The sequence below is a fragment of the Enhydra lutris genome, unplaced genomic scaffold (assembly GCF_002288905.1).
Source record: "Enhydra lutris kenyoni isolate GAN:26980312 unplaced genomic scaffold, ASM228890v2 scaffoldscaffold24, whole genome shotgun sequence".
NCBI lineage: Eukaryota > Metazoa > Chordata > Mammalia > Carnivora > Mustelidae > Enhydra > Enhydra lutris.
Window position 1 is genome coordinate 17856544 of NW_019154108.1, and position 18469 is coordinate 17875012.

At 49.3% G+C, this 18469-nt stretch overlaps 1 protein-coding gene across 3 annotated transcripts in view; it reads left to right on the top strand.

Annotated features, from left to right (window-relative positions):
• The window catches only part of LOC111150674 (calcium voltage-gated channel subunit alpha1 E), a 309893-nt gene that overhangs the window by 284701 nt on the left and 6723 nt on the right, over nucleotides 1-18469 (top strand). For all 3 annotated transcript variants that reach the window (XM_022508204.1, XM_022508205.1, XM_022508206.1), the window contains 7 exons: nucleotides 3461-3588; nucleotides 8724-8820; nucleotides 10883-10988; nucleotides 11839-11946; nucleotides 12522-12622; nucleotides 12909-13015; nucleotides 17183-17294. In XM_022508204.1, coding sequence (XP_022363912.1) covers nucleotides 3461-3588; nucleotides 8724-8820; nucleotides 10883-10988; nucleotides 11839-11946; nucleotides 12522-12622; nucleotides 12909-13015; nucleotides 17183-17294 — 759 coding nt within the window. The remainder of the gene's footprint in view (nucleotides 1-3460; nucleotides 3589-8723; nucleotides 8821-10882; nucleotides 10989-11838; nucleotides 11947-12521; nucleotides 12623-12908; nucleotides 13016-17182; nucleotides 17295-18469) is intronic.

Sequence of the window (18469 nt, forward strand, 5' to 3'; positions counted from 1 at the left end):
CAGCTGTCTGGTGTGGAGAAGCTCTCTGGTGTGGCTTCTGAGGGTAGTGGGCCGGTCCACCTAGCAAGCAGCGAGCCTGCTGGAGGCTCAGGTAGCCTGCGCTGTTGTGGTCTTGGCTTTGCTGCTGTCCTCGCATGGTCAGACACTTTCCCTGTTGTAGCTTCTGTAAATGGGAAGGAAAATGGCTTGATCATAAGGGTATTATGTGCATGGTGAGCGGGTACATGTGTTTTTAATACACTCCCTTCTTGTGGGTGTGAAAGGTTTTTCAATGAGAAGAAGAAAAGAACACAGAACAGCATCTTAGAGGTACGGGGGTGAAGCTGTGAGTGGGTTTCAGTCTCTCTGTCAACCTGAGGCAAAGGGAGGAAGGCCCATAAGTGTGTCAGTGTTTGTTGATGGGGCTGTTGTCGGGTGACACAGAGGACCATCGAGAAGGGCATGTGGAAACTTCGGTTTTGTCCTCCATGATGTAAGTGTTTAATGATAAATATTTAAAAAGAAACTGAAGATATAACTGGAAAATTCATTAGAGACTCTAAAGGTACTTTGAGAATTTGGAGATAGAGGGTGCTGCATAATTCACATTCGTGTTATTTTTAAAGACGCTATATTCAGCCTGAGCTGATCTGCTTTCGAATCTCAGCCCGATGGGAGATTGACTTTGTGACCTTGGGCAAGTCACACAGTTTCTTTACTCAAACCAGCCGCTCCAGCAAGATTTACTGGTACACCATGATGTGCCAGGCCATGTGCCTGGAGCTGAGAGTACATGAGATGTCAAGGAAGCACTTGGGTCCTCGAAGGGCCGATGGTAATTAAGTCTGCCTCACGAAGTTAGAGCAGCGTTAAAACAAATAATAGGCTTGAGTGTGCACACCCCACTCTGAAAGACTAGATGAACGTAAAACAATGATTTTGTTCATGTTAGTAATAAGTACTGTGAAAGGAGTGTAAAATACATGTGTGGCTATATGGAAACCCCTTCATAACCCAGGCAGTGATGGAACATGTTCACTGTGGCTCTCATGTCAGTGACAGAAAGAAAGGCCCGGCCCATGCTGGGCTTAGGTTCAGTGGCCCAGAACAGAACTCCCCAGACAACAGCAGCTTAACCAAGAGGCGTTTATTTCCCTCACACACCGGTGAGGTCTGCGGGAAGGCAGTACAGGCGTGTTAGGGTGGCTCCACAGAGAGTTGAGGGCCCTGTACCCCACCTCCAGGAGCCAGACCTCCAGGCACCCACGTATATCCCAGGCAGCAGGATGGAGGCAGGCGGGCAGGGACGAGAGGGGTTGTTAGGGTGCAGGTGGCCAGTCTCTCCATAAAGACTCATGGAGAGTGACTCCAGCCACGTCCTGTCTACAGACTTTGTCCTTATCTTTTTTTTTTTTAAGAGATTTTTATTTATTTGAGAGTGAGAGAGAATGAGAGAAAGCATGAGAGTGGGGTGAGCGGCAGAGGGAGAAGCAGACTCCCTGCTGAGCAGGGAGCCCGATGCAGGACTTGATCCTGGGCCTCTGGGATCATGACCTGAGCCAGGCAGACACTCAACCGACTGAGCCACCCAGGCATCCGACTTTCTCCTTACCTCTTAGGCTGCCTGCTTCTCTGGGACCTCCATCCACCTGGAAACCTCCTCTCTCACCTCATCAGCCAGTTGTGTCTCAGGCAGGACTCTCTCCCTCATGAGTGACGGATGGCCCAGCTCCCCCTGGCCTAAGCAGAAAGGGGTTTTACAGGCACATATAAATGAAAAACCCTAGGGCAGCACAGGCATAAGCAGGTTTCTTTCTCTGCGTATGGATCTCTTCCTCCAGGCTGCTCCGTGAGAGCTCTTTCCTCAAACACCCCAACCTGTGGCTCCAAGATGGTGGTAGCAGCAGTTCTAGACCCCAGTCCTCACACATTCAAGACTGACAGGGAAAAACAAGTCTATTGCCCAGAAGGTCCAATACCATTTTGTTGGCCGTGATTGGATCACCAGTCACTATGGCCCAGGGGAATGGGATTCAGCGGCTGAGGCCGGGTCACAGGTGCGGCCCCGCTGAAGCCTGTTGACTGGGAATAGGCAGAGAGTGGGGTCCTCAAGAGACCAGATGTACAGTAAACAAGAGCCAGGCAGCCAAGGAGCAACAGCAGAGTGTGCTCACTGTGCTCAAGTTCTGTCAATTCCATGTCCTCCATGTCCTTTGATTTTCAACTGTCCCCACTGGGTTGGTCCAGGAGCACCGCAGAACTCTCCCCACAGATCTCCTGGACACCCTCTGCACCACTGCCAAGGATTCTTTCTGGATGAAACAGACCTCGGTCTCTCCCCTACTATAAACACTTTTGGTGTGTTCTGTGGCTTCCTCATAATTTAGACCAGAAATGGGCAAACTATAGCCCAAGGGCCAAATCTGGTTTGCCACCACTTTTTGTATGGCCCCTGAGCTATACCAGTGAGTTTTACATTCTTTCTTTCTTTCTTTTTTAATATTTTATTAATTTATTTGACAGAGAGATCACAATAGGCAGAGAGGCAGGCAGAGAGAGAGCAGAGAGCCTGACGCAGGGCTCGATCCCAGGACCACGACCTGAGCTGAAGGCAGAGGCTTTAACCCACTGAGCCACCCAGGCACCCTGGGTTTGACATTCTTAAATGGTTATGGAAAAAGTCAAAAGATGGATGATATTTCAGGAACTGGAGATTACATGAAATTCACATCCATACTCCTTTCTGATCCCAGTGTAACCTGCATACGCTTCTTTCATGGCTCCTAAAAAGATTTATAGCATTTGTATATTCCTGATACATCACAGTCTCTGCTAAATACTAAGTAAGTCTTTAAGAATATTCGAGTACCAATACCTAGGGAAGGCTTGCTGTGTTTTAAGCAACGTGCGAGGCACAGGCATGTATCTCTGGACAACAGCTTTCTTATTTCCCATCCTTAACGCCTGGATCTCTACAACGCGGTGGGTGCACAAGAAATGTTGAAATGAACAAATGAACAAGTAAGCGAGAGGACAGGGACCGAAGGGCGTGAACAGCCGCAGGCCATCACACAGGAAGCCCTGCAGTGAGCTCTAGGACACCTCACCGGTTCTCTTGACGGCTCCTTTTGTGGAGCAAGGGACAGGGCCGGGGGAGGCTAGAAGGGAGGGTTGGTGTCAGGCCTTGACTTTGAGAATGTTGTCGCTGTTGTGGCCCCCTCTGCTGCAAATCAGTTAGATTAACTGAATAGATAATAAAGTGACTTTTTTGGAGTTCTTTGCAAATAGAAACTGGCCCTGAAGAGTGACGTACTGAGGCTCACACAAGGAAGTGTGTGGAAATTAGAATGTAAACAGCAAGGTCAGCAGTGCTTTCGTTAGGAGCTCTGGCCCCACAGACTTCTGAATTCTTGATTTGCCTTGAAGCCTGTCTTCCTGCACTAGGTTTCCCCTAACTTCTCTTCTCCCCCTTGCCTTCCAGATGCTCAACCTGTTCGTGGCCGTCATCATGGACAACTTTGAGTACCTGACTCGGGACTCCTCCATCTTAGGGCCTCACCACTTGGACGAATTTGTCCGCGTCTGGGCAGAATATGACAGAGCTGCATGGTGCGTAGGCCTCTCGGCCATCCCAGTGGGGCCCATATCCAGGGCCTCTGGAATTCCCAAGGAAGGGGTTGGAATTGGACCTGCCTGTTACAGAAGGAGAGGAGACTCCTCTCAGTCATGGCCTGTAGGACAGCCCAGGCCCTCAGATTGGCTCTGATATTAGGCCAGTCATCAAGACCGTAGCTTCTTTATCTTCCTTCCCCCTTCCATGCCTTCTGTGACAGGCTTTTCTTTTCTTTGCCAATCTCATCACACAATCTGTACTTCAGAATCGTTGATTTCAGTCGCCAGAGGGGCTTCCTGTAACCTTATTCTTTTTTTCCCCTGCCAATGGTTAGTGGACTCTTTTGAGTCCCCGGAGCAGGGAGGGTGGTGGGTGTTGATGATGGTTTTCTGGGCCACTTGAACATCTGGCCATCGCGGTCAGTGACAATAGCATTTTGTCTCTCTCATCCCTCTAAAAAGATACTGTTTGAGATGACTCTGAAATTATGTTAAGAACTGAGCAAGTCATTCTTCCAACTGATCCCTTAAACACTTGAGGATTTTTGTTGCACAGAATTGAATTACATGGCAGGAATTTGCTTGAATAACCTCCCCAGATTTCTTTCACTGTCCAGTATTTCTCCTGTGATATGCCTTCTGAGCTTTTGAGTAGGGTTTGGCAAGCTACAGCTTCAGGGATAAACTTGGTCATCTGCCTGTTTTTGTAAATAAAGCTTTATTAGAATGTAGCCACACCCATTCATTCATGTATTGTCTGTGGCAGCTTTCACACTATGAGGCTGAGTTGTGTAGTTGTGAAAAAGACAGTGTGACCCTCAATCAAAAATATTATCTGACCCTTTATAGAAAAAAAAAATTGTTGATCCCTACTTTATTGCACAAAGACAGCATTTTGACCCCTCAAGCTGAGGACAGGGTGACTGCTCTGGTAGCACTTACTCCACAGGAACTTTTCTGTCCTGTGTCATTTTAGCTTTAGGATCTTATCTCACCAATCTACCCATTCTGGTTCACTTCTAAAAATACTACAGGAAAGGCCATCCTTCACAGGAACAGCCCACGTTGCTTCCACCTGGAGCCCCTTCATAATCTGAGACTCTTCCTAAAATCTACCCTCCTGCAAGGCTCTTAAACTTGGGTCAAGTGTTGGAAGAGTGAATCAGAATTTCTCTTCCCCTCAGTAATTATTAGTGACTTAGGGCACAGAGTTCTCCAAACCCATTCCTATTACAATGGCTGAGCAATGGTGTTTATTTGCTGGGTCTACTTTCTGGTAGATAGGCTGCTCAGAAAGCCACTGGTGGTATGTTAGAGGCAATGTAGGCAGGGCCTGCATGGAACCGGCCCTGTGGCCTTGGACAAGTCACGTAACTACACTAAGCCTCCTCATCTGTAAAATGGTGATGATGACGCCCTGCCTGCCTCGAAGAGTGGCCGTGTGGATTATGTTAGATCATGTTTGTAACAACTGATAATAACCATATGGGAAAGCAACCAAAAATTATGAAACATTGGTTGGAAAAGTGTGGATGGCCATGAGATGGGGAGCCTGAGAAGGAACGTCTTCATTCCGGAGAGAGGAAAACTGCTAGTCGAAGAGTTCATTGCTCGCCTAGCCTCACTCAGGTGTCCTTGGCTCTCAGAAATCCCGGTTTCCTGTGATTTCATGTTATCTTGGGACCCAAAAGCCTTGTGAATTAAACATGCTCCTCCCCCACTCATTCCAGCTTCTGGGAAGAAAGAATTCCAAGAGAACTTAAAAAAAAAAAAATCATGAGACTTAGATCTAAGAGCTATGAGAGAGCAAAAATAGAAAGGCGAACCCCTTCTGCTTTGAAATTCACAGCATAACAGGCTGGTTGGTTCACTGGCCATCTCCTTGAGTTTGGGGGTGGGCGGGGGGAGAACTAACAGAGCTAACGTGAGCCAATGTCTTGGCCAACTGAGACAGGACGCGGGGAAAACCAGCTTATAGGCAGGATAAACCCACCCACATCCCAGTCTCAAGAAACAAAGCAAATGGTTAACTAAAACTTCGTCTCAAGGATCAAGAGACTTGAAGTACCGATGAGCTGCTCTTAAGAATAAGAGGAGGAATGAACAGCAACATCAAGAAAAGACTAGAAAGAGTAAAGCTGGGACAGAGCCTCCCATGGCTGCTGGCAAGGACGGAATGCTCAGAGGTAGACATGTGGGTTCGTAGTTTCAGGTAGAAACCATGTTCCATCCCAGGAGGTAGCTTCCTTGTCTTGTCTCTGTCAGAGTGGATGATTTAGCCACTGAAAATGAATCCACTGTTGATTCTGTCCTTCCTGCACAAAGCCAGGACTCCCTAGCAGACCCTTGATAGAAGGGTGGTAAGACAGGTCATGTTGTCCCTGGAATTCTAGCTGCATCCAGCCAGGCTGCCTGCTTGTGGGCTGGCTGGCAGGAGCAGAGCGGGAGGGAGGATGTCCGCGGCCCCCTCCCAGGCTGCTCTCTGAGCACAGATCCAGGCAGGCGTCCACTGAGGAGAGCAGAGCTTGCCCCGGCTGAACGCGGGAATAATCTGCCACCACGCGAAGCAAAGCCCTTTGCAAATTCCCTTGTGCTCACTGTGCTCCCTGCTAATTAGCCTAATGGGGAATTTGTCTCTCTCTGTCTGCAGAGAGATGCCGACTTCCCACTGCCCCTGACAAGCGGGTCTGAGTAACCAACTGTAATCAATGTCTGTGAAAAGCACACAGTTGGGGAGTCCACTTCCTGGCAGCCTGGCATCTGCTCTTGAGAGCTGTCAGTGGCCTTTGTGAACCATCAAGCTGTGTTCTTCAAGGCCTGGCTCGAGCCACTGTCCGTTTCCTGCATCTGGCTAAGCATGGGCCAGAAAGGTGTCTCGGAGGGGCTCTTGGCCATTCGGCAGACCCTTTGGGCACTGGATGGGCTCTGATTTCCTTAGAAAATCGGGGGCAGTGCGGTTCAGCAAGATGATGGTTCTCTGATGCTTACTGTTCTCAGTCTGTCCTGGTCTGGCTCATGCCTGGTCCCAGGAAAGAAAAAAAACAGCTGTTCTTCCTCTTCCAGCCATCAGCGTCATGGCTAAACTGTCATGTCTTTCCCGCCCTTTGCTGAGTGTCCTCTATTAACCCGCCTGTGCTTCCTTTGCAGCGGCAGGATCCCGTATAAGGATATGTACAAATTAGTGCGGGTGATCTCGCCGCCTCTGGGCCTGGGAGAGAACTGCCCCTACAGGGTGGCTTGCAAGGTTTGCCTCCCAGTCCCCAGCCGTGACCGGCGGTGGGGTGCACCTCGAACCCTTCTCTCCGTCTGCTCCACCCCCACTGCGCCACATGAGGGAACCTTCATGTTGCTTTCCTTTGAGTGTAAAGAGGTCCAAACCCTCCCAGAACCAGCAGCTGTTACACAAGGAAAAAGGACACATTGTGGGGTGGGGGGAGGTAGAAGGACTTACTTCATACAGAAGGCTGATTTGACCTCTCTCACTGTTCAACACATGCACACACTCAGTCACGTGTGTATGCACACACAACCACACACACACACACACACACTCTCTCACACTCTGTCTCTCTCCCCACTCCACCTTAATCTGGAGATGTCCCCAGAGGGACCTCTCCGTCCTCCAGAGAATGCAGACATCTTCACTGGTTTCCCTTCGCTGGAGAACAGAGAGCCTCCTTTTGGTAAAAGTAGTGTCCTCCTCCCCTGTGGAAAGTAGCCGGGCGTGGTCCTAGTCATCCCTCCCTCCGCGTGCCCTCCAGCTCCTGGATAGTTTGGCCAGAAAGGGTTTTAAGAGCTCGAGGGTAGAAAGGAGGAGTGAGAAACCTAGAGGAATGAGAGCTGAAGGGGAGTGGTAAGAGAGGGGCGCCTCGGTGGCGTGTGGAAGAACGTGGCAGCTCAGGGGGTCTGGCAGGGTGTCTGTAGGTGGCAGAGGGCTCCTGAGCGGATGCCTTGCCTTAGCGTCCTCCTCGGATTGCTGAGAGGAACAAGGGGCCTGTCCTAACTGCCACATCACTGCTTGCTTGTGAGACCAAGGACGTTGTTCAGGAGCACGCGGGACCCCCTCTGCAAGTCTGTCTGCCCCAGGGAACTCGAACAGGAGTGGCTCAGCCAGGCCGCCGTCCAAGGCCAAGGCCACTAGAGAAGGAAGCCTCTCCTGGCGCTGCTGGCAGGAAGGGGGTGCTCTCTGGGCATAGCACGGTCCCACAGCTGGCGGAAGACGTAGGGCCAGGACGAGGCCAGCGAGGGCAACGGGAAGGAGCTGGCTTGGGGGTGGCGACACACTGACTCCCGTCCCCAGCAGGCCAAACAGCTTCCTCCGCTGAGACTCTTTAAACCGCACCCCAGTGAAACCTGCAGCCGCATGTGGGGAGAGCCGGGAGGGCGGCATGGCATGCAAGATGCTCTTTCTCCTCCTGGTTTGGTTTCTCCTGTCCCCAGCATGCCATCGGCCCGGGGCATGCTGGGAGGAGGGAGCGCTCTCCCCCGCAAAGCCAGGTGGAAGCAACGGGGCTGATGTGAAAAGGCAGCCCACCACTTCCAGTGCAAGTTGCCACCTCCGGCTGCACACACACCGCAGAGAGGGATACACGATGTTCCACCTATGGGTCGAGGGGAGGAGAAGGGCCTGGCTTCCAGGTTGGGGGCCCCATCGCCACTGGGGCCAGGAGTCCTAACCCGTGGCTGGAGCACCGTCTATCCGTTTTATACCACTCGCACACAGCCCTGGGAATTGAACATAGGCTTGTGTTGAATGGGGGATGGGTAACGTGAACAGCCAAGTAGGGTCCTGGTCATCCAGGAGGAGAAAAACAGAGCCAGAGGGACCAGAAGGTTGCCATCAACGTTCCCGGGTCTGTGTGGGGCGTGATATAAATCCGCACCAGGACAGAGTCACACGTATGATTTGCCTTGATTAACAGGTTTCCTGTTCTTTTTCTGTTTGTCCATTTTGTTTTGTTTCTCTTCTCCTGTTTTCTGTATTATTTTGTTTGTTTTGTTTTGGCTCTCTGGGAATGCCTGTTCTCCTCTCCTCCCCGTCTGCATCCTTCTCCCCACTTCCTGTTCCTTTCCCTATCACCCTTCCTGCCCCGCCAACCCCCACCCCCCACTTCCCACCCCTCCATGAGCAGTGGCCGCATCCATTACACTGAGATGTATGAAATGCTGACTCTCATGTCACCACCGCTAGGCCTCGGCAAGAGATGTCCCTCCAAAGTGGCATATAAGGTAGACCACCCCTTCCTTTGTTCTGGGCTAGAGACCAACAGGAAATGGGGCCCAGCTGTGGGGAGGCCAGAACATGGGGAGGAAGCTGGGCTGGGGAGGGGGAGGAGGGAACCGAGGGGAAAAGAAACGATGAGATGGAAGGGCAAGGAAGGTTCCTGGAAGTACAGAGTCCTAGAACACTACAAAGCATGGTTGGCAAGACTCTGCACCTTGGGCCGTGGTATGGGTGAGTCTGCGTTTCTCCAAGCGTGTGGCTTCTTGTGAGCAGATTACCGGGAAGGAAGTGTTAAGTAGCGTGTTCCCTCAGAGGAGGCTGAGTGGTGGCCAGCAAATAGCATATATGGGCAAGAAGGAAGCCTATAGCAAAACTCCTATCAGCCTATAAAACAAAATCTTCAATTAGATAAGTTAAGAAAATAAATACAGAAATTTGTCTAAACGTGGTTCAAGAATTTTTTAGGAGAGGGGTAAACTCTTAACAAATTTCTTCTTCTTTGACATAGGAAGGAACCGTGGCATGGTTCCTTCTAGGTATCAGATAAAGGGGAGAACATAGCTCCGTGATACACACAGAAGAATCCAGCTCCCTTCCCCTATCAGCCCAGCTGCTGGGCTCTCTTGTCAGTACAAGGGAAAAGGGGACAATGGGCACAAGTTGCCCTCATCATTAGACTTGCATTCTTGGCATGACTGATGATGGCGCCTGGCCCTGGAGTCACAGGAGGATTCCCCATAGCTTGCTCAGAGCAGCATTGTATATGGGAAGTCACCTGCTGTCAGGGTACTCAGAGCTTTGGGGTCTGCTTTTCTTCTTCACCTATTAGTAATAGTTACTGTATGGTGTTTAGACTGACCCAGCACTCTGGAGCTCCTTCATCTAGGAATGCACCCCAGCAGTGTTGCCACTTGTCTAGAAGCTTAAGGAAGTGGGAGAGAGATGGCACTCAGATACAAACAAGAAACTGACTTTACACTCTAAGACACCGTGTCCGTGGAATCACATTAGGCGAGATGTTCCAATGGAGCATTAAAGATCCTGCCTTGGGAAGAGACACATCCCTCCCTGCTAGGCTGGTGGTTCTGCCAGAGGACCTTCTGCTGCTTCTACCTCCAAGTTGTACGGCTCCAGAGAGCATCTCCTTGGAACAGGGCCCTTTAGGGTCCAGGACATGGCTCTTCATGCACAGCTCACAGGCTGGCATCCTTTTTGCTCATGATGGCCACATCCAAGAGGACCAGGTGTTGGGATGTGGTATTGAGTTCTTTGAATTTCTGGGATGAAGCTTGGTGGGAGAGGGGGTGTGGGGCCTGGAGGAAAAAGTCAAAGGATTCCAAAAGCAAGATACTCTCTGGAAAGTGGATTTGGCCATTTCAATTTGATCCCTTCCTTCGGGTGAGGGGAACAAGGCCTGCCCACTCTGCTCCTGCCTTGGTCACCCTTCTCTCATTCTCTCTCCTCTGCGCTCCCCAGCCTTCTTCCCCTAGACCCTGTTTGCACTCTCCTCCCTCTCTATCCTGTTCCACCTCATCCTTTGGATAAGTTGGACTTATGCATGTTTAATCATGTGCTGGCAAATTTCACCTTTTAAAGACTCAAAAAGGGGGCATCAGGATGCATCTTTCAAGTCAGATAAGCAGAGCGAAATCTCCCCCATCACTATCTTTCCATGTGAGTTTTGGGGATGTCTGTGGGACAAAGGGAAACGGCAACCTCGAATCAGGGAATGGAGTCACCTCCTAGAGCTGACTCTTTTCTCCGAGCCACTTCTCTTAGAAATCACTTTCCGTCCCTATTAAAGACATTCTTAGGACCGTAGGGGAGTCCTGAAGAATGACTTTTGGGAATTTGGTGATATTCCTAGGAAAAAAACTAACTTACTACGTAGTAGTGAATGAGCCTGAAGTGAGAAGCAGGGAGAGGAGGTGGGATCAGGGATAGGGAATCCTTGCCCTTCTTTTTTGTCTCTGCATCTGACCCCTGACTTTTTTCTTCACTTCTCACCAAGGTTTCTTTTGGTATTTTTTTTTCTTCCTGCTGTTTTGTTTCCTCTCTTTCGCACAGAGATTGGTCCTGATGAATATGCCAGTGGCTGAGGACATGACGGTCCACTTCACCTCCACACTGATGGCTCTGATCCGGACAGCTCTGGACATTAAGATTGCCAAAGGTGAGCCGGGGAGAGAAAACGGGATTCTGGAATGACTCACCCAAGGGGGGCACAAGATGGAGATGTTCGAACTCAGATCCACCTGACAACGCCATGATGTGGAAATCCGCTCTACAGGGTCCTAGTTTCACCTCTGACTCGGTGACTATAATGTTTGTCATCTCTTCCTGGAAAAATGAATGGTTTGATCATCTGTAAGGCTCCTTTCAGCTTTACCAGCCTACAGTGTTCCGGGTCTGGCACATAGTAGGCATTTTAGAAGTCTTTGCTTATTGAGCATAAGAGTTTTGATTCTGTCCTTTCTTCCTTATTGGTCTCTCTGATGCCCTGGAAGGTTCACAGCTGGAGTTGTAGAGGACAGCACTTTGCTCCTCTCCATGTCTCATGCAGTGACTGAGGAGAGAGAACAGGCTTACTACTTCCAGATGGCCCTCCAGCCTTCTTGCTCTCGCCCGATCCAAAACTCAGGTCACTCAGACCAGGGAGTCAGAGTCGCTGGAAGAATTGATGTACATCTCATGAGGCAGGGGAATCTCTTTATGGCTCTTTTCATTTTTTCCTCTGATGTATTAAGCACTTGGGAGGTGTTTCAAATGAATGAGGAAGCTGCTTTTGGTCTCGGGGCCTCAGATCTCTGTGGCAGGATATCCCTGAGTCACTAAAAAGGAGAGCCAAATTGTGTTCTGCTTCTTCAGCAGAAAGACCTGGTATTACAAGATCCACAGTCACTCAGTGACAGGACTTCCAGTGACAATATGAGGGGCCATGCTGATTCAGCTCCCGCCCCGACCTACTCCGTCAGTCCTTGGTATTTGCGTGTCTGTCCTGTTTATTAAAATTTATCTTCTAGGTGGTGCAGACAGACAGCAGCTAGACTCGGAGCTGCAAAAGGAGACCCTGGCCATCTGGCCCCACCTGTCCCAGAAGATGCTAGATCTGCTTGTGCCCATGCCCAAAGGTGCGGGGTCTCCTCCTGGGTTGCATTGTCTCTGTGGGCTCAGCATGCCACAGTCATGTCTTTTGGGGGAACAGGAAGTGACCAAAGAGATAAGGAAAGGGTGCTCTTTTATCCTTAGGAATCCCAGATCCCCCACTTCTTAATCCCTTTTGCATGCACTGAAAACATTTTTTCAGGACAGGTCACTGCAGTAGTGGGTGAAACTTCTTGGGCACAGAGCTCTCTCCTGGTACACGATAGGGCTCAGCAAACCTTCACGTAGTTGGGAATGAGGGTGCTGTGACTTAGAGATGGGAATCTAGACCAGTGGAGGTGACACTTTACTCTTATCTTACTCTTTCTCATCAATATCCTTATCCTCCGTGGCAGTGGAAGTTCCCCGAGGGCAGATCTGGGACCTCGTCACTCTGTATCCCCAGGGTCGGGCACACGTGGCGCTCTCCATGAATGTGGACTATAGATGGGTGGCGGAGGGAGCAAACCAGCTGCAGAGAGCGGGGAAGCTTTCGAGTGGTCCTCACTCTCTGCCACCTGTCTTCTCCCTGTTCTCTTCTATGCCACCTTTGTGGTTCTAGCCTCAGACCTGACTGTGGGCAAAATCTATGCCGCGATGATGATCATGGACTACTACAAGCAGAGTAAGGTGAAGAAGCAGAGGCAGCAGCTGGAAGAGCAGGTGAGGGTCATTGACAGTGGCCGCAGCGGGGTGACCAGGAAGAGTTACTAGAGGGCCCCTCTAGGGCCAAGCCTGCGCCTCCCTGGGGCACAGTGCCCTACAAGTGCTCGGAAGCAGAGGCTAGGGTGTGGGGTCCAGGAACTTTCTAGTGCTGGGGATTAGAAACCCAGGAGATCAGAGGATCAGGCATGATCCTGTCTTACCCAAGAAAATGGGATCCCCAACCCCTGCTGGTAGACCCCATCATCACATGAGTCCTTTTTCCTCCTCCTTGCTTTTAACACAGAAAAATGCACCCATGTTCCAGCGCATGGAGCCCTCATCTCTGCCTCAGGAGATCATTGCTAATGCCAAAGCCCTGCCCTATCTCCAGCAAGACCCTGTTTCAGGCCTGTGAGTATAACCAAGGGCTCCCAGCTGTCCTTCCTGCTTCTGGTCACCAGCACCATGGTGCAGGCCCAGAAATGCCCAGGAAATAATAGTCTGAGCCAAGTGATCCTTTCTCTGAGCATGAGAAATCCATATTTTTTATTTTAAAATGGCTATTGAGCAGGGGTAATAGCATGTTCATTCTGGGGCCAGCTCAAGGGAGAGCACTGTGAATGGACAAAAGAAGAAGGGCTTGCGTTAGTGCATTCGCTCTACAGATAAAGTGGGGACTAAGTAAGTTCCCCACATCCATGCGGCTAGTGGGAAGCTGAACTGGAAGTTGTTTGTTCTTCCTAACTCCAGAATATTCCCACTGCGCTGTTATCTGTAATGAAGAAAAGGAACCCTAGAGCAGGCAAAACAAAACAAAACAAAAATACCTCAGGTAAGGAATTTGCCAACTCTTCTGAGTTGCAAACCTTAGTCCCCTCCTTGGTCATTGGTCATACATGATTCCTATAGCAGCCATACCTCATTGTAACCTAAACCTTCTGTACATCAGCAAGCTTGTCCAAGTACCCAAAGGGCAGAAATCTCTCTACCCCAGGTGAGGGAGTTTTTGTGGTTGGGTTTAACCCAATCTTCATCCCCATGGAACCAATAATCACTAAATAACCTCAGTAGTTATCAGAGGAATGAAATCAGGGCTTGGGGATGAGACCTCTGTCAGAATGCCATTTGGAGTTTCTCACACCATGAATTCCTTTCAGCCTGTGATGCTGGACACCTGTTTTTGAAAAGCATTCATTTCAGAGGTCGCAATCCAGCATATTTGCAAGAGAAGCAAAGGACCAACATAATGACCAAGGCTATTGTTCATTTTTACAGATTATCTGAAGTGATAAAGTAGCAAGGTATGGATTCTCCTGTCTGTAGAAAACCAGGAGATGTGTGTCTGGGTTCTGTGCAGGAAGGGGGCATGGCTGGAGCAGTAGAAACTTCTCAGGGGAAGTACAGTGTTTTCCAAGGGCCTTGGTTTAGAAAGAGAGGACACCCCTCCACCTGGATCTCTCCCACCCCAACAATTTCACATATTATCTCCCATCAAAGCATCAGTCCAACTCCTCCCTGCGTTACTTGATTCATTTACTTTTTTTTTTTAAAGATTTTATTTATTTCTTAGAGAGAGAGAGAGAGAGATCACAAGTAGGCAGAGAGGGAGACAGAGAGAGAGGAAGGGAAGCAGGCTCCCTGCCTAGCAGAGAGCCAGATGTGGGGCTCGATCCCAGGACCCTGGGATCATGACCTGAGCCGAAGGCAGAGGCTTTAAACCACTGAGCCACCCAGGTGCCCTGATTCATTTACTTCTTGATTTGACCAATATTTATTACATTCCCTTATGACAGAAGAGCTGTCTCGGGCACTGGGGAGTTAGCTGTCAACATGAGCAAGGCCCCCCATGGAGACAAATCCCGAGAAAGAAATTACACACAGGAGGAAGGTTACAATGCAGAAAGGGTAGCCTCGTGTGATACCACAGAAAGGAAGCAACACAGCGGTTCTGAGGTGTAGAGAGGCCTCCCTGTGCAAATAACATTTAAGTGAGACTCAAAGGCATAGTCTTCAAGAGAGGGAAAAGGGGCGGGGGGAAACCTCAGGAAACTGAAAGCCATCAGGAGGGCTGGAGCACAGAGAGCTGGGGTGATAAGCTCCACTGGGGCCAGCACGGGAAGCATAACAGGATACAGGAGTGAGGGTTTATCTGAGGATCATGGAGTTTTACTCATCAGTGTGACATGATCAGACTTGGGCTTTTCAATGATTCTTGAAACCGATGTGGATGAGAGGGGGGCAGTTTGAATGACAGAATTGCTTTTAGTATGAGACTGCAATTATGTGAATTATTAATGACTGTGGCTTGGACTAACAGGATGGAGATGGGGAGAGATGCTCAGACTTGAAATATCAGTAGGGAGTCTGGATGGGATGTGGTAATTGATTTGCCTCAGGGAGTGAAGGAGAGGGGGAAAAAAGATGACCCACAAGTTTTCAGCATAAGTTTTTTTTTTTTTAAGATTTTATTTATTTAACAGATTGAGAGAGAGAGAGATCACAAGCAGGCAGAGAGGCAGGCAGAGAGAGAGGGGGAAGCAGGCTCCCTGCTGAGCAGAGAGCCTGATGTGGGGCTCGATCCCAGGACCCTGAGATCGTGACCTGAGCTGAAGGCAGAGGCTTAACCCACTGAGCCACCCAGGCACCCCCCAGCATGTCTTTCTTTCGGTGGATGTTGGCACATTTCCCGAGAGAGGGCAGCGGTGGAGCATCCGGCCGGGTCCTCAGGACCTTCTGCCTTCGCTGAGCTTACACCTGGTGGAAAGCCAGTCCTGAAATGGAGTTATTGGAAAGAAGAAAAGTGATTTTTGGTGATGTGTCCTAGGAAGAAAAGCGTGTGGCATAATCTGAGTCCACCTCTGTTCCGGTGGGGGGTGGGGGAGTTTGGGGGGAGGGTGGGGGGAGATATCAGAGAACATTTCCTGAACAAAGTGAATTTTGAAGGATGAATTCAAAATAATGTGAAAAAAGTTTGCAGAGGGCAGGGGAGTTGGAGAAAAGCATTCTGCCCTCTGGGAACAGCTCGTATTGACATCTTGAGGCAGAGAGAAGCCAGGCGGGCCCATTCAGTGAACTGAGAGAGTCCAGTGTGTCTGAAATTCAGGTGCAGGAGGTAAAGGACATGAGAAAGCAGGCAGAGCAAGGACTAGATCAGGAGAGGCCGAGTTCCAGACTTGATCCTAACAGAATCCAGACGCGGTTTTTCAAGGAGGAAGTCACTCTCGCTTCAAGTTATTCAACTCTTGGAGGTTGTTTGGCCATCCCAAGTGTCCTCAGTCTCTATTGGGGATTCTTTGGTTACTGAGAGAGCAGTGTCTATCTTGCTCCCAGTGGTCCTCAGGAGAAGGCACACTGAGGAAGAGAACTGACATGAAAGCAGGTCATTTAAATATCAGGTTGCTCTGTAGCAGTTGTGAAAATTCAGCAAACATCCTCCTGGCAGCAAGGGGACAGGTGGGGTGACTCTCTGCTCTTCAGATCTCTCCCTGTGATCCCAGTCAAGGTAAGATTGTGCCTATGGATTCTTTGTAAGTAAATCTGTTCATGCCTCAGATTTCCTAGCGGATGCATTCATGAGTACAGGACTCAGCTATGAACTGTCCGTCCTTGGAGCACGAGATGGTGCCCCAACCCTCCCTTCCAGCTCCACCATCACTGAGAGCTATGGCCCTGTCCACAGCCACTGTCCCTCTGCTCACCCTCAGGAAGCTTACTCTGCATTCCTGAGTAGGTCAGAGGGCACCTCTTAATGTGCTAATAGCCCTGAAGGGCAGCAACGGGCATCGTCTCAGGAGAGAGTGGCTACCTCTTTTTCTCCTAACCGGCCCCATGGATCCCATTGGCTAAGAGCATCTGCAGGTACCCAACAGTGGTTTAAACTGGGATAGCTCACCATAGCTTTCATTCAGAGGCCTCTTACCTCATCACCATTTAAGTATCTTCCTCCATAACAATCAAACCAGAAGTGACCAGCTCCTCCCCACCACCTCTGAGATCATTCCACCCAGTTCATAAACCAACAGACATAGTGTCTGGAACAAAGTTGTCCTTCAGTAGATGTTCATGGCATTGAATTGTTTAGTCTGGCCAAATATGTTGGCACAATAAAACCATATTTCTACTGAGACGAGGAAATTTTTTAAAAGACCATGACTGCTTAATATTTAAACAAACTGTTCACTGTTTAAACTACAGTATATTTTTTTTCTGCTGAAGCGAGAAACTGAGCAGAAACAGGTTTGTCATCAACCATTGGTCTTCCATATGGCCGAGTGTGACAAATAACGTCGCGTGTCACAGATCGGCTAGTCACCAGCAGAATGACGAATGGTTCCAAATGCAGGTTGAAAACAGTGCTTCTCCTTTCCAATGCTTTTTTTTTTTTTTTTTTTTAAACGTTTTTATTCTAAGGTCCAGCCCTCTGTCAGTCACCAGCCTCACACCCAGCCGATACCGACGGGTGTTGCCCTTGCCGGAAAGGAAGTCCTGTCTGGGGTGGGAATGAGTATTGGTTGCTATGACAGGACTTTTCCTTTCTCTCGTGTACACGTTACTTCTTACTTTGCCGTTGCTTTTCAGGAGTGGCCGTAGTGGATACCCTTCGATGAGTCCGCTCTCCCCCCAGGAAATATTCCAGTTGGCTTGTATGGACCCGGCCGATGATGGACAGTTCCAGGAACAGCAGTCTCTGGTGAATGAATGAGTTACATGACCTCAAAATTAGTTCCTTAGTTTCCTGATCCCTCCCACTCTCATTTCCAAATCTTATTTCATAGCTATGGTTTATCAGGAAAACCCTTTCTGATCATCCTGCCAGTCAGTTACCAGCTGTCTCTCCTTTTCTGGCTAAATTTCTCATGTTCTCTGCAGCTTTTAACAGTCCCAGAGGCCCCCTTACCTGCTGCAGGAACTTAGATCGCTTCAGGCCAAAACTTCTTAATTTATGCCTGTAAGCAGCAAATGTAGAGACAAGAGTCACAAAATCTTGTCTTTGGGATGGAGCCTTAGGATGAGCCATCAGAATGAGTGGCATCCAATGGGTAGCTTAGTGTACCCATGTATATTCCTGGGAAGACAGGAGTGCCCTATGGTGGCCCTCTGGCGAAGCCCACCTCCTGGGTAACTCAGGGGAGCGTATGTGACTGTGATGAGCTGTCAGTCAAGAGTTACAGAAGAACCTCTTATCTCTTTTCTACGTGTCCCTTTTGGTCACAATTCTGTAAATCAAGTACATATTAAGAGGTTCTTAAAATCCCTCCCCTGAGCCTAGAGTTTTTCATTAGCATAAATGGTAAGGTTCCTGAGAACCTGCTGAATCAAGTTTAAGTTTGGGGGCGGGGCGGGGCACACTGACCTTTAGCTTTTGCTAATACAAAGCTAAAACAGCTTTGTGTTTTGATTCCCAATGATAATAGACTTTACCATTATCCTTAGTTCAGGAGTCCTGAGATCAAGGTCACTCCTGAGCTTACAGTTAAAGCCTGGAAAGAAAAAAAAAAAAAAAACTCAACATTGACGAAAGTCCATATAGACAGCTTATCCTAAGCTCCGTGTCATTGGATTATAATTCATCTGGTTTTTTTTTTTTTTTTTTCTCTGCCTCTCTCCTGACCCCCTCCATTGCTACCGTGCACCCTAGATCCACCCTGGATGGATGATGTGGGTGGAGTGTGGGACTGGCCTGTTTATGCAGTGCATGTCTGATGGTATAGGTACCTTAGAGGGGGGCAAAACCCTCGGGTAGATCAAATGGGTGATTCAGTCTCCTGTGACTACTGAGACAGGGAATTCTGTGTAGATGTTTGCGAGATGGCTAGACCAAACCCTCCCAGTGTGTGAGTACCTTGGGCATTCTTGGTAAGGTGG